Source organism: Sceloporus undulatus, chromosome 1 (genome assembly GCF_019175285.1).
Source record: "Sceloporus undulatus isolate JIND9_A2432 ecotype Alabama chromosome 1, SceUnd_v1.1, whole genome shotgun sequence".
NCBI classification, from domain to species: Eukaryota; Metazoa; Chordata; class Lepidosauria; order Squamata; family Phrynosomatidae; genus Sceloporus; species Sceloporus undulatus.
In genome coordinates this window covers 167,181,725-167,195,754 of record NC_056522.1, presented here as the reverse complement: position 1 = coordinate 167,195,754, position 14,030 = coordinate 167,181,725, and the positions used below count along the sequence as shown (strand labels likewise).

Below are 14,030 nucleotides of genomic sequence, written 5' to 3'. Positions count from 1 at the left end.
ACATTACAATAGTTCTAGTCTGTAAATTTATACACTCCTACTCTGGGTTCATATTAACAAGAATCTAATCTCAGCTGATCTGCATCTCAGATAAACCTGTCAAAAACTAGATCCTGGAAATTCCTTACAGTGGAGTTTATCAGACAAGGGAAATTGGAAGTATAATCCAATGGCAATCCGAACGCGATCATGAGGTTTAACGTTATTGTGTGATAGACTACCACACACAATTTCGGGCAATGGCAAGCTATTTTCGGGCAATGGGAAGTCAGTTCAAATGCAATTCGAATTCACGTAAATTCACTCAACTAGCAAATTCATGTGAATGCATTCTGGTCCCACTTTCTTTTCATTCGAATTTAAGAGAAATTCCTTCTGTGTGATAAACTCCAGAGATTCAGAAAACTGCTGAAAGCCATAATCTGATATGTTTGCAGAGGATGAATGAATAACCTTGAACCACAGGTTTCCCTTGACCTAATTTTATGCAGAAGCCCTCTGCAAATAATCAGTTCAGATCAAGAGTGATATCTCAGTCCACTAAACAGTGAAGGGAAAAAAACAGTGAAGGCAAACAAAGAAAATAAGAAGGTGTCACGGTTTATTTTCACTCCACTGTTGTATCAATTTAATGTTATTTTAACTGTGATGGCACCAAGAAATCCATGAAATCCTGGGATCTGTGGTTTGTTGAGGCATGTACAATTTCTCAAGTACCCCAAGTGCTTGTTTGCAGAAGTGATCTAATCCTAAATTCAGCTACCTCACCAAATTATAAATAAACGTGTCATGCAGATACTACCTGGAAGAAGAAAAAAAGTGGTAGAATGAGTTAGAGAAAGGAGGTGACTCTTTTGGCTGTGGTCTTCCAAATCCTGGTTTTGACCCTGCATATCATGATGTGTAGTTCCAAGAAAATGTGCCTCCTTATTTATTATTCCATTTATTTATTTCATTTGTATTCCACCTTTTCCCTCGAAGGTACCCAAGGTGAAAAATAGTTTTCTCACCCCAGCTTTAACAGGATAATATTTCATCATTATTTGGCAGTCTTAGATTTCTTATGCAGTCTCCAGATTTTTGGAAAGGTGCTCTCTTTGTTGTCCCCCCAGCAAAAACTGCCAAAAAAAAAAAAAAAAATTCTGACGTTTGAAAAAAAATAATTTTCCTATATGTGCATGTCTTGGTAGCGACAACCTGTGTAGATGTGGATACTCGAAAACACAACATATACAAGGGACTCAGATCAACAGCAATGAAAAGTGGAATTATAAGAAGCACACTAAAGAATTGCCCACGGATGCCTTTGGAGATATTGAATTTGAAAACTTAGGCAAGACAGGGAAGGTAAGTCAATTAAATGGCTTTTTCATTTTCTTTAATGTGGAACCAAGATTTTGTGTGTATGTGCAAAATGTTTCTAAGGCAGTAATTTCAGAAGAGAAGAATTTTATTGGGGTGAGATACTTCTCAGCACTATATTAAAAATACCATTAAAGACCACTGCAGACTACAAAATGGAGATTTATTCTCTTTTCCTCTCTTGATACATTTAGAGAGAGGTTTGGCATGGCTTCTAGAAAGGTAATATACAAATAGTGTGAAGGTAGGAGAGTAGAGTGGCAGAGATGATGTTTAAAAATAAGTAAAATACTAAACCAACATGTCTGTCTGCATGTGCACACACAATATGGAAGAGTAAAAGGATAAATATCAACCTCAGACTTGAAGATGTGCTATTAGAAAGTGTAAAATAGGACATGAAGGGACATGGGGGCAGGTGAAGGGATCAAGTGAAATCTGGTGCCACATAGAAACTTGTGCAACCAGGGGCCTTTTCACACTGCCCAGTTGTAGCCCTGTGGTTGTACTTTAACTTCAATGGCAATGTCCTATGGAATCTTGGGACTGGCAGTTTGGGGAGCTTCTCCGGTACTTCTGACTGAACTACAAATTCCAGAGTTGCATAGGATACAGCTATTGTGGTTAAAGTTAAATTTTAGTGTTACAGTTGTGAGAGATCCAGCATCCCTTGGCAGAAGCTACTGAAGCAGACATGGCAAGAGCAGAAAGCTGCATCACTTGGGACTGACAAAATGAAGGGTCTGCCTTTAATGAAAGGATGGTTGGGCTTTTGTTTTGTTTTGTGCTGTTGTAAAAATTACTTTCTTTCTTTTTTGGATAGTATATTCGCCTGTCATCTGACACAGACTCTGAAACACTCTATAATCTCATGACCCAGCACTGGCAACTGAAAACACCCAACCTCATCATCTCTGTCACAGGTGGAGCCAAAAATTTTGCTTTAAAACCACGCATGCGTAAGATTGTTAGCAGACTGATCTACATTGCACAGTCTAAAGGTAAATATCAGCCCCTTTATTGTTCTCCTGACCCTTACCCAAGGAATTGTTTTGGCATAGGCAAAAACCAGATCTAAAACCAAATGGATCCATCTGGCAATATATGCCATTTTTAACAAGGGCAGTGTTGATTGTATAGAATGAAGGCAGTTTCCACAGCCCCATCCATCCATCAATCCATCCATTGTTGGGGATAGGGTAGGGCAAATATATGCCTGAAAATGTCCTCTGTTTTGCCTCTTCTCTGTGTGCTTATTTACTTCCCTTTTTCATTTCCTGCTCCCCCTTTTCTCCAGGCCTCGTTTGCTTTATTTATCTTTGCTCCTTTGCTATTTCATCATCCTTTGCTTTTTCTCCTACTCTTTGGTTTCACACTAGTCAACCTTCAGCAGATTCACACAATTAATTTCATTTCATTTTCTGATATTCTGAAAACTTTACATAATGTCAAATGGAAGGAACTGTTAAAGCCACATTTGAGTATTCCTTGTCTAAGAATACCCTATGAAAGTCAACAGGCAACGTGAGGGTGCACACACCACAGAACATCATAAAATGCTTTCCAAAAACACACATCAGTCCCTGTGACTATATGTATACATGTAGCTGAGGTCAGTACATTCCTGATTCATTCACAACACATGTGTGATAGGGATGAACGTGTGAGTAAAAAGTAATATTGTTCTGTAACTCTCTAGACAATACATTTTAATGTACTAGAGAGAGAATGTACTAGCAGTGTTTAGGAATCAAATGATGGGCAACTTCCCTATGTGTTTTGCACAGCATGAAACAATCTCTCTGTTCAAAGCTTGGCTCAGTTTTGTCCTCTCAATCTACAGGGGCCTGGATATTCACTGGAGGAACTCATTATGGATTGATGAAGTACATTGGGGAAGTTGTAAGAGATAACACTATCAGCAGGAGTTCGGAAGAGAGTGTGGTTGCCATTGGTATAGCTGCCTGGGGAATGGTTTCTAACCGTGAGAGTTTGATCAGAAACTGTGATGCTGAGGTACTGAAATTGATTAAGTACAGTGGTACCTCGGGATACGAAATACCCAGGTTACGAAATTTTCGGGATACGAAAAAATCCCATAGGAAAACATTGTTCCGGGTTACGAATGTTTTTTCGGGTTACGAAAAAACTTTTGGTGCTTTTTTCGGCTTTTTCGCACGGAATCGCGGCTTTTCCCCATTAGCGCCTATGGCAATTCGGCTTACGAAGGCTTTTCGGGTTACGAACGGTGCCACGGAACGAATTAATTTCGTAACCCGAGGCACCACTGTATTATTATTCTGGAATTATGTAAATCTCCATACTACAAAAGAAGCAGAGATTTGCTTGCCCAAAGCCAGCCAGCAAATTCATATCCGCACTGATATGACCAGGAACCTCTAGCTCAAAGTGTTTGCTTATCAATATATGATGTTGGGTTATTCTTCTTTATTGGATAATGTAAAGGGTATTAGTGTATCTCACAAGCAGAGTAATTACTGTTCACAAGCAGAAAGTATGCATCAACCAGTCCCACACCATGGCCCTATACACAAAAAGGCTAGCAAAGAAAATTAACCTGGCTTAGTTTTCTTTGTAAAAACATACAATGTAGCTTTACTAAGTGTCAATGTTTGCAGAGCATCTCATGGTGAGGGACTCCATAACAGGTGCTCTTCGACCATGGTGAAGAGAAAGAGGGAACTGCAGAATACAACATGGTGAAAAAAAAACTTAGACATGATATTCCATTTATTTTCTATTTCCCTAAAAACACCATACTAACTGAAGAATGTAGAGATGGTGTGGCTAACACCAACAAACAAGAAATCATATGAATATGTGCCTAAACTCTTAAAGAGGCATACAGCTAGCAACTACTGATTGCAGACATGCTAAGGGAGCCCTGGGTACGCAGTAGTTAAATGTTGGTACTGCAGCCATTCACAGCCACAAGGTTATGAGTTCGATCCCTGACAGAGCTCCAGGGTTGACTTAGCCTAATATCCTTCTGTAGGTCGCTTAGATGAGTACCCAGCTTGTTGGGAGCAATTAGCTTACACACTGTAAACTGCTTAGGGAGTGCTTAAGTGTACAGATAAGCGGTATAGAAATGTACTTGCTATTGCTAGGAGCCCTGCTGGTGCAGTGATTAAATGGCTGTACTACATCCACTCATTCAAAACCATAAGGTTGCGAGTTAAATGCCAGCGAAAGGGCTCAAGCTCGACTCAGGCTTGCATCCTTCCGAGCTTGCTAAAATGAGTACTCAGTTTGTTTGGGGCAGTTAGCTCACACTTTGTAAACCACTTAGACACTGCTAGTTCAGTATGAAGCGGTATATAAATGAAGCTGTTTTGAATATAAAGTTGATTCCTCTGATATTCCTGAAGCTTCCTGTAACAGTTTAGTGCTCTGTATTTTTTGCTGATAAGATGAATAAAAATATACTATAGTTAATGCATAATTTTAATGCAATCAAGTGGATTTTATACCACATGAGGTTTTGGAAAACATTGAATTAGTGAACTGAAAATATAATGGGCCTCGGTAAAAAGGGAAATGCACATTCATGTGCAGGTGCATCACAGTGGATAATAGTTTAACAAAATGAACAACAAAGAGGCAAAGGGAGACATTTACACTAAGGGCTGGTGACACTGATTTTTTAGGTGATCATTTACAAGATTACAGGTTACAAACTACCTAAATTTACAGAAGAATTACTTATTTCCATTCTTTCAGGATTTTAAAAGAGGTGAAGAAAATGTCTTGTTTCAGCAAATATGATTAAGTGTTGGAATTAGTATCTAAGTTTTGTAAAATAATTTTTGGATGTCATTTCTAGACATATTATTCAGCACATTACATCCTGGATGACTTCAAGAGGGACCCATTGTACTGTCTGGATAATAATCATACACATCTAATTCTGGTTGATAATGGTACACATGGATACCCAGCTACAGAGGCCAAGCTCCGAACCCAGTTAGAAAAATATATTTCGGAACGCATTATTCCAGGTTAGTTTCTTTATCTGAGATTGTGGTACTCTTCTGAAATAAGTACTTTGGTCAATGATAGGCTTTTAAAAAAATATTGGGAATAAAAAAGCTTATTAAACTAATGACTTGTTTTAACTAGTTCTGATGTAAAATGTCTTGGGATAGGTTATGCTTAAAAGACAATCTGTAAATATATTTGGCAAATCAATCAATCAATCAATCGAATCATCTTAAGACTTAATCACATGACCCCCATTCTCAACACAATCATGTCACTGAAGGGAAGTGCATACATACTAGTTTGGGTGCACTTCCTATTGCATGTCCCTTCTGTAGCACTCCTGGGCTGTTATCGGTCCCACATTGTCTCTTTTCTCTTGTCCTTAACCCTGCCACTTTGCCCTATGCCCCAACTTTTGTGCTTTTCATTTTTGTGCATGTGTATGTACATTTTGGTTTTAAACATAATTCTGCTAATGCAGTTTTAAACAAAAATAAAACAAAACAAAGCAAAACCAGACTGTTCTCTAATAGAATCATAGAATCATAGAATCGTAGAGTTGGAAGAGACCACTAGGGCCATCCAGTCCAACCCCCTGCCATGCAGGAAATCCAAATCAAAGCATCCCTGACAGATGGCCATCCAGCCTCTGTTTAAAGACCTCCAAGGAAGGAGACTCTATCACCCTCCGAGGGAGTGCATTCCACTGTCGAACAGCCCTTACTGTCAGGAAGTTCCTCCTAATGTTCAGGTGGAATCTCTTTTACTGTAGCTTGCATCCATTGCTCCGGGTCCTGTTCTCTGGAGCAGCAGAAAACAAGTTTGCTCCCTCTTCAGTAATAGTGAAGGGAGGAACCAGGAGAGTATGAGACACTGGCATCACATGACCACCCAATCCTGGAACTGCCAAAGGAGTATCTTACATACCTGAGGACTGGTGCTACATCAGTGTGATTTGGAGCTTATTGACAAATTTTCCACATCAAAGGCAAGATATGGGCTAGCAATGTTTGGAGGACAAGGCAGCAATGAGAGAGAGCGATATGGCATTATGTGAAAGTTATCACCAAAGGAATGTTATCCAACTTTTATAGCAGTTTAAAAACCACATTTGATAAAGTCCTTAGAAGGTAAAATAGTCTTCTTGCTCATTAGGTTAATTCACTCAATTAATATTATGCCGTTATTGGATGGATATCCTGAACTATAATATTTGTTGTTGCTAGCTGCCCTCGGGTCTATTCTGACTCATGACAACCTTGTGGATGTGATATCTCCAAGTATCCCTGTCCTCTACCACTCTTCTCAGGTCCTGCAAGCCCATGCCCATAACCCCCCTGATTGAGTCCATCCATCTGGTCTGCCATCTTCCCCTCCTTCTTCTACCCTCTGCCTTTCCCAGCATTATTGTTTTTTCTAGTGATCCATGCCTTCTCAGTATGTGGCCAAAGTATGATAGCCTCAACTTGATCATCTTGGCTTCCAAGGATAGCTCTGGTCTGATCTGTTCAAGGACCTATTTGTTTGTCTTCTTGGCTGTCCATGGTATCCTAAGTACTCTTCTCCAACACCACATTCAAATGAATTGATTTCCTTTCTGTCTCCTTCCTTCACTGTCCAGCTCTCACATCCATACATGGAAATTGAGAATACAGTGGCCTGAATGATTTTGACTTTAGTGTTCAATTGTATGTCTTTACTCTTCAGGATCTTTTCTAGTTCTCTCATAGCTGCCCTTCCTAGTCCCATTAAGAAGCCCTGGTGGTGTAGTGGTTAAATGCTGGTACTGTAGCCACAACGTTGTAAGTTCAATCCTAGAGGATAGCTCCAAGATCCACTAAGCCTTCCATCCTTTCGTAGGTTGGTAAAATGAGAACCCAGTTTGTTGGAGGTAATTGGCTTACATGTTGTAAACCGCTTAGGGAGTGCTAGTTCACTGATAAGTGGTGTAGATATGTACTTGTTATTACTATTGCTCTATTTTTTTCTTATTACTTGACTGCAGTCACCATTCTGATCAACGTTTGATCCTAGGTACAGAAATTCTTTAACTATTTCAATTTTCTCATTGTCTAGATTGAATTTATATATTTCTTCTATGGTCAGTACTGTATTTTTGTTTTCTTTCTGTTCAGCATTAAACCTGCCTTTGCACTTTCATCTTTAATCTTCCTTATTAACTGTTCCAAGTCTCTGCTGTTTTCTGCCACTATTATCATGTCATCCACCTATGTTAGGTTGTTGATGTTTCTTCCTCCTGTCTTCACTCCTTTTTTTGATTCTATCTTTACTTTTCTTATGATGTTTTCAGCCATATTATTATTAATAGTATTAATATAGTTTCATCAGTATAAATGGAGTGAAATCCAATGTTCTGCTGGTGGAACTTCTGGAAATTTCTTTTCCTTCTCTTCCTTCTACAACTCTCTGCACTGCCCATGAAAAATTGTGAAGGTTTCTTAGCCCCAATAGTCAGTTTTGGAGACTATAGAATCATAGAATCATAGAGTTGGAAGAGACCACAAGGGCCATCCAGTCCAACCCCATTCTGCCATGCAGGAACTCCTAATCAAAGCATCCCTGAGAGATGGCCATCCAACCTCTGTTTAAAGATCTCCAAGGAAGGAGACTCCACTACACTCCGAGGGAGTGCATTCCACTGTCGAACAGCCCTTACTGTCAGGAAGTTCCTCCTAATGTTGAGCTGGAATCTCTTTTCCTGGAGCTTGCATCCATTGCTCTGGGTCCTAGTCTCTGGAGCAGCAGAAAACAAGCTTGTTCCCTCCTCAATATGACATCCCTTCAAGTATTGAAACAGGGCTATCATATCACCTCTTAACCTTCTCTTCTCCAGGCTAAACATCCCCAGCTCCTAAGTCGTTCCTCATAGGGCATGGTTTACAGATCCTCCAACATCTTAGTTGCCCTTCTTTGGACACGCTCCAGTTTCTCCACATCCTTTTTGATGATTGGAGGCTACAATTGTGAAGGGGGGGGGGAGATTTCCACTCCCAGTTTTGCTGGATTCTGTCATTTTCTTCCAGGAAAACCACTATGAGATGTTCTGCATGGTGTGATTCCTAGAACAGCATCAGTTTGGACCTTTGGTAAATGACACATAGTATGATCTCCAGAAGGGCAGTCTGTAAACACAGAGAGAACAAATTAGTCTTAGTGTTGTAAGCCTTAGACTACCCAATGTTATGTCTGTCAAAAAGTAGAAAACAAATGTTTCAGTTCAGATTCATATTAGCTCCCATGGACATTAAACAAAAAAGCAAATCAAATGCAAAGCAGAAAAGGGATGGGACAGAGAACAGTCTGAGCTCAGTGGAAAGTCCTTTCATTTGTAGCAGTGTTATAATGTACTACAGGAGGCTGATGGTTTTTACAAAATCATGGTTTTTAGGAAATGCTGTTTATTAGAGCCACCTTAATTTATTACAATTGCTATGTCAACAAGAGCAGCCAAATGAATGAATGTAGCACTGGCATATGGTGAAGCAGCCACATAATTCACCAGATGCCTGGATTCACAAATTACAGTTTTCTTGTATGGAAATAGTATCTGTGTTGATATACCATTTATTTTCTATTACCCAAAAAACATTATGCTGAAAAATTGTATATATCAACAAAGCCAGTTGAACAGCATATGGCAAATGCATATGAGTAGAAACAGTGTGTGCGTGTGTATGTGTTAGTAACTCCTGACAACTGTTGCCTTAAATTTCTCATTTTCTTGCCTTTTTCTTCCCATTCCTTTGATCAGAAAAATCACGTACAACTGAAAGAATATAGTGCCATTCACATGTGCAAATGACAAAATACAAGGCGAGGCCAAGATATTTTATACCTGAGGGCAAATACAAGTTGGCATTCCCCTTCCCATTCCATGCACAGATGCTTGCTGAATATATTGGCAGTTGAAACGTACCTCATCATTGAGAGTGGACTAGTATCTTTCACCACACCTGTCCAACAGTGACCACAGCTTCACCCAGCATCTGCTGGCTCACTGTGCTTAATAGTCAAGCTAGCCATGACAAAATGTCTCAGCAGCACCGTAGCACTCATTATTATGGGGGCCTAATAGAAATGATTGCAAAAACATTTCTTCCATGGTGGGAGCTATAATAGCAACAGAAAATTACTTTCTGTTAGTAAAAACTACTTTCTCTCCCCCCCCCCCCCACCAAAGCCTAAGTAAATGCCATGGGACAGCCACATTTATTTGTTCAGGACCTCCCCTCTTCACATTTAAAGTAAAGTTAAGGTTGCCTAATTTTAATGTTAATGAAGTACTAAGAATGAGGTAGGCTATTACTGAATATTAACAAGGTACAAAGAGAAGAGATTTGAAGTGTTGCTACAACATCCTGGATTTTCATTTTGTTTACTGTGGCATTTGTATTTCAGATTCTAACTATGGTGGCAAGATTCCAATTGTGTGTTTTGTCCAGGGAGGTGGAAAAGAAACTCTGAAAGTAAGTCTGTTTCCCCCACCTTGCAAAACTCTGCCTCCACCTTCAACCACTCAGAGATGCAATGCTACTCTTTACAGTTTCATTCTTATAGTAATTTTGTTGGATTTTTGTTCTTTTAGATCAGGAAGCTAACTGCTCAGGCAAGGAAGAGATTGCAAAAAAGAAAAAGAAAAGGAAAAGAAAAAGAAACACTCATCAAGAAAAGAAATGTTTCCATTTCCTTTCTTTCCAAAAGGAAGAAGCAAAAAGCTCTTTGGGTAGACCTTTTGGGGGCAGACGGGGAGTTATCTAACTGCAGTGCTGCCATGTTGTTGTTCGTGAACAATTGTTCACAGATACATTCCTCTTAGATTTTTCACACCTTTCTTGTTGAATCACAGGCCCAACATTTGATGGCTTTTTCTGGTTCTTAAAGTGTTTCATATGTTTGATCCTCCCTATATATAACTTTGGTGTCTTAGCACTTATTCAGTGCAGTGCAGGAATGGTTGATTGGGCTCAAGCAGAACTAGATGCATTAGGTGGAAAATACAGATAACAGCATACAACAACAACAACAACAACAACAAACAATTCTAATAATTGGTGGGATGGGTAAGGAGGAATTATTAGGGAAAGAGATATACTTTGATTTATAGGAGACAAACCTTATATCATGCATTCTTGGAAATGCACCCTAATGTACTTCAAAACTTGAGATTAACAAAATACATAACAATCTAAATCAGGGGAGGACAACTGTGGAAGGCTAGGAGGCCTCACTGTCCCACTAGGAGACCTTGGAGGGCCACATCTGCCCAAAAAACCACAAATTGTTTTTGCCCCATCTGTATCTACGGGGTAGGAGGCATTTTTACCATTTTAATTTTTTTAATTTAAATATATAAAACAAGAACCAAAACACATATATATAAATATATAACTGACACTACACAGAAAATTAAAGCATACCCCATAATGACAGACACTGAAAAATATATACACATTCCAGAATACAAAAATATTTAACAACAGAAAAGTTTTAAAAAACGACTTGCCACTTTCTTATTAGAAGTGCCAGTGAATATTTAAGCTAAATTCCCTCCATGACATGTTGATTTACTATTCCACCAACTGCATTTTCACTATGTCTTTGGTTTTCAAAAAAGACGTCTCCTGGGACTAAACTGGACCAGTGGGTCTGCAAAATTTAATGGAAATGTACCCCGCGCCCTCCAGTGGACATTGAGGAGCATGTCAGGGCAAAACATTTGTCTTGATTTTTTTTTTTGCAAAAATGTGGGGTTTTGGGTTGCTGTTTTTTTACCCTTGGGGGTTCAGGGAGGCATTTAAATGTGGTGGAAATGCCACCCTCTAGAGTGTATTTGGGGTCATTCTAGACCAAAACAAAGTTTTGCAAACTATATCTAAATATTTAAGAGCTGTCAGCTCTGGTACTGGCCCTTGTGAAGTTTGTGATATTTTTTAACAGTTCAGCTAATTTTTGTGCCTGAAATACAAGCTGGCAGCATCACCACTCTCTTGACATACTGGTAGGACTAAATGCTGCTCTTGATCTAAGCCATTTACCTGTTTGTGGTGTAGTGGTTTGAGTGTTGGACTAGGACATTGGGAGACCAGGGTTCAAATCACCACTCAGCCATGGAAACCACTGGGTGACTTGTCACACTTTCTCAGCCTCAGTTAAAGGCAAAACCCCTCTGAATAAATCTTGCCGAGAAAACCTCATGATAGGTTTACCTTAGAGTTGCCATAAGTAAGAAACAAGTTGGATGCACACAAGAACAAAGAACTGATTTCTATAGAATTTACTTTCAGCTGAATATCACAGAAACTTGCACTCCAGAACAGTCTTACTAAGGAGTCAGCCCCATGGCACATAGTGGAAATGACTTCTGTACAGCATTCACCATTCATGTGCTAAATGAAGTTTGCTGTTCAACATCAGATCAAGGACGGTAATTTCAAGTATCAAAATAGCCAATACATTCTGTAAATATGATTTGTTTCTAATTATGTATGAATTGTGTATTTTGGTAGTTTCGGGATTTTAAATTTTAAATTTGCATAATTATTATTTTTAATAAGCTTTCTAAAGCATTTATTTTGCACAATCACAGCTATTTATGGACATCAGTATAAGCATAAATATAGCATATAGAAATCTTAGAATCATCAAGTTGGAAGAGACTGCAAGGGCTATCTAATGTAACCCCCTGCCATGCAGAAATACACATTCAAAGCACTCCTGACAGATGGCCACCCAGTCTCTCTTTAAAAACCTCCAAAGATGGAGTTGAAGGATTCTATTATACAATGAAGACATACTTCTTGATAATTACATGAAGAGCAGGTCACACTACATTGTCTTATTAAATTACATTAAATCAGATTATATTACTGGGTCACGAATCCAGAGTAAAGTTTACCGGCTTCACTGTGTGGCATAGATATCAGTCTTGTTTCTTCTGTCCCTATTTCATTGCAGAATGGCTGAGTTTCATTTGTAGAAATGCTGCAAGCAAACATCCCCAAATATCCTTGCTTAATAGATCTTAACATATATGCATGTGACAGATTCTTATAGGACCTCTTCTTCTTGCTTGGATCTTTTCCACTGATCTCTGTGATCTCTCTCCCAAAAAGTGAGCCAGACATTTTCAGGTTCCTTATATTGCAACTTGGTTGTGATGCTTGTTTTACCTCCTCCTATTAGAGCATTCATGTTCCAGGTAGCATGCTTGGAAGCTATCTAAAGTGTAATGATTATGCGTGTGGTTTTGATTCTTGACCACATAGTCATTTTTTGTTCAAAGTATTCTATTTTTATAACTTTACAGTTCAATTATAGACATTTATCAGCAAAATAGCTAAATATGGTGATGGCTCATTTTCACTCAGATATTTTCACAGGAAAATGCTGCACCAGAAAATTGTAGAGCTAATAGGCAAGAGACCCACCATCCTAAAATAAGCACAAATCTGATTTAGTTGGTGGCAGCCGTCTTAATATTAATATGACCCCATACAGACAGGCCAAACTAAAGCTGCTTCGGGCCACTTTGGAGGTATGCTGTTTAAATGATGCATGCATCCTAAGAGTACAGAAGCCATGCCAAAGCCATGCTCCAGTAAGCCTAACCACATCATGGATAATATATACTAAGAGTACTTCTTGACTCCCCAGTACTTTTTACAGTTAAATCATCACAAATTACCATTCAGATATTACACTAACGTCTTCCAGATCTGGCAGAACAAGACAAGGTTAAAAGTTGTTATAATTAACTACATTGGTTACTATTAAAAACAGTTTCAATTTCCTAATCTCCAACTGCACAACACCGTGAGCCCTCACCAAGAGTTATGAATCTTAAATCACAAATTTACAGTCAGTGCAAATGCACAAGCCTGCAAATGCCATCAGCATTAAGATTTTAATTCTGCTACAAGGATCACAATGGTTAAAACCTGATTACTAATAGACATGTCCCTGGGCATTTTTCCCATTGAGAAAAGTTCTGCCAATGAACACGGAGGAGGGATAATACTTTGCTGATTTCCTCTTTGCTATGTTATCTCTCCAGAACTACCTCTCCCACTGTTCTAGAATGTTTCCAAGTTCTTCAAAACTGATTTTGTGAGTGAAATAGGGAGTGTGTTGTTGTTGTTGCTGTTGTTGTTTTGTCTTTAAGTCATCTCAAATTTATGGCAACCCTAAGGTGAACCTATCATGGGGCTTTCTTAGCAAGATTTGTTTAGAGGGGGTTTGCCTTTGCCTTCTTATGAGGCTGAGAGTGTGTGACCCGCCCAGGATGACCCAATGGGTTTAACTGGCCAAGGAAAGATTTGAATCCTGGTCTACAGAGTCATGCACCTCCAACCAAAAAACCATACTGGGTCTCTGGGGCTGCATACCAAATGGAAAATGGGGGACGATAATCTCCTTCCCATTCAGCCAGTGGAAAAGTACAGGTGTATTAGAAGGTTCCCACTGGTGGAAGGAGCTTTCCCCCCAAAACATGTATGATCCATTTGCTGAATCCACCAAAATGCACACTGTAGATAATACAATGACATATATTTTCAGGTGAATGAAATGCTCATCTCCTGTCTATGGAGTTAACATTGTGTTGGCCACTAGACACACAGCTGCATATTGAGAGAAGGTTAGAG

The 14,030-nt window shown here is 39.1% G+C and overlaps 1 protein-coding gene across 2 annotated transcripts in view; it reads left to right on the top strand.

Annotated features, from left to right (window-relative positions):
* The window catches only part of TRPM8 (transient receptor potential cation channel subfamily M member 8), a 68,835-nt gene that overhangs the window by 13,000 nt on the left and 41,805 nt on the right, over positions 1 to 14,030 (top strand). For both annotated transcript variants that reach the window (XM_042447073.1, XM_042447074.1), the window contains exons 5-9: positions 1,191 to 1,347; positions 2,186 to 2,363; positions 3,206 to 3,378; positions 5,210 to 5,384; positions 9,787 to 9,854. In XM_042447073.1, the coding sequence (XP_042303007.1) occupies positions 1,191 to 1,347; positions 2,186 to 2,363; positions 3,206 to 3,378; positions 5,210 to 5,384; positions 9,787 to 9,854 (751 nt within the window). The remainder of the gene's footprint in view (positions 1 to 1,190; positions 1,348 to 2,185; positions 2,364 to 3,205; positions 3,379 to 5,209; positions 5,385 to 9,786; positions 9,855 to 14,030) is intronic.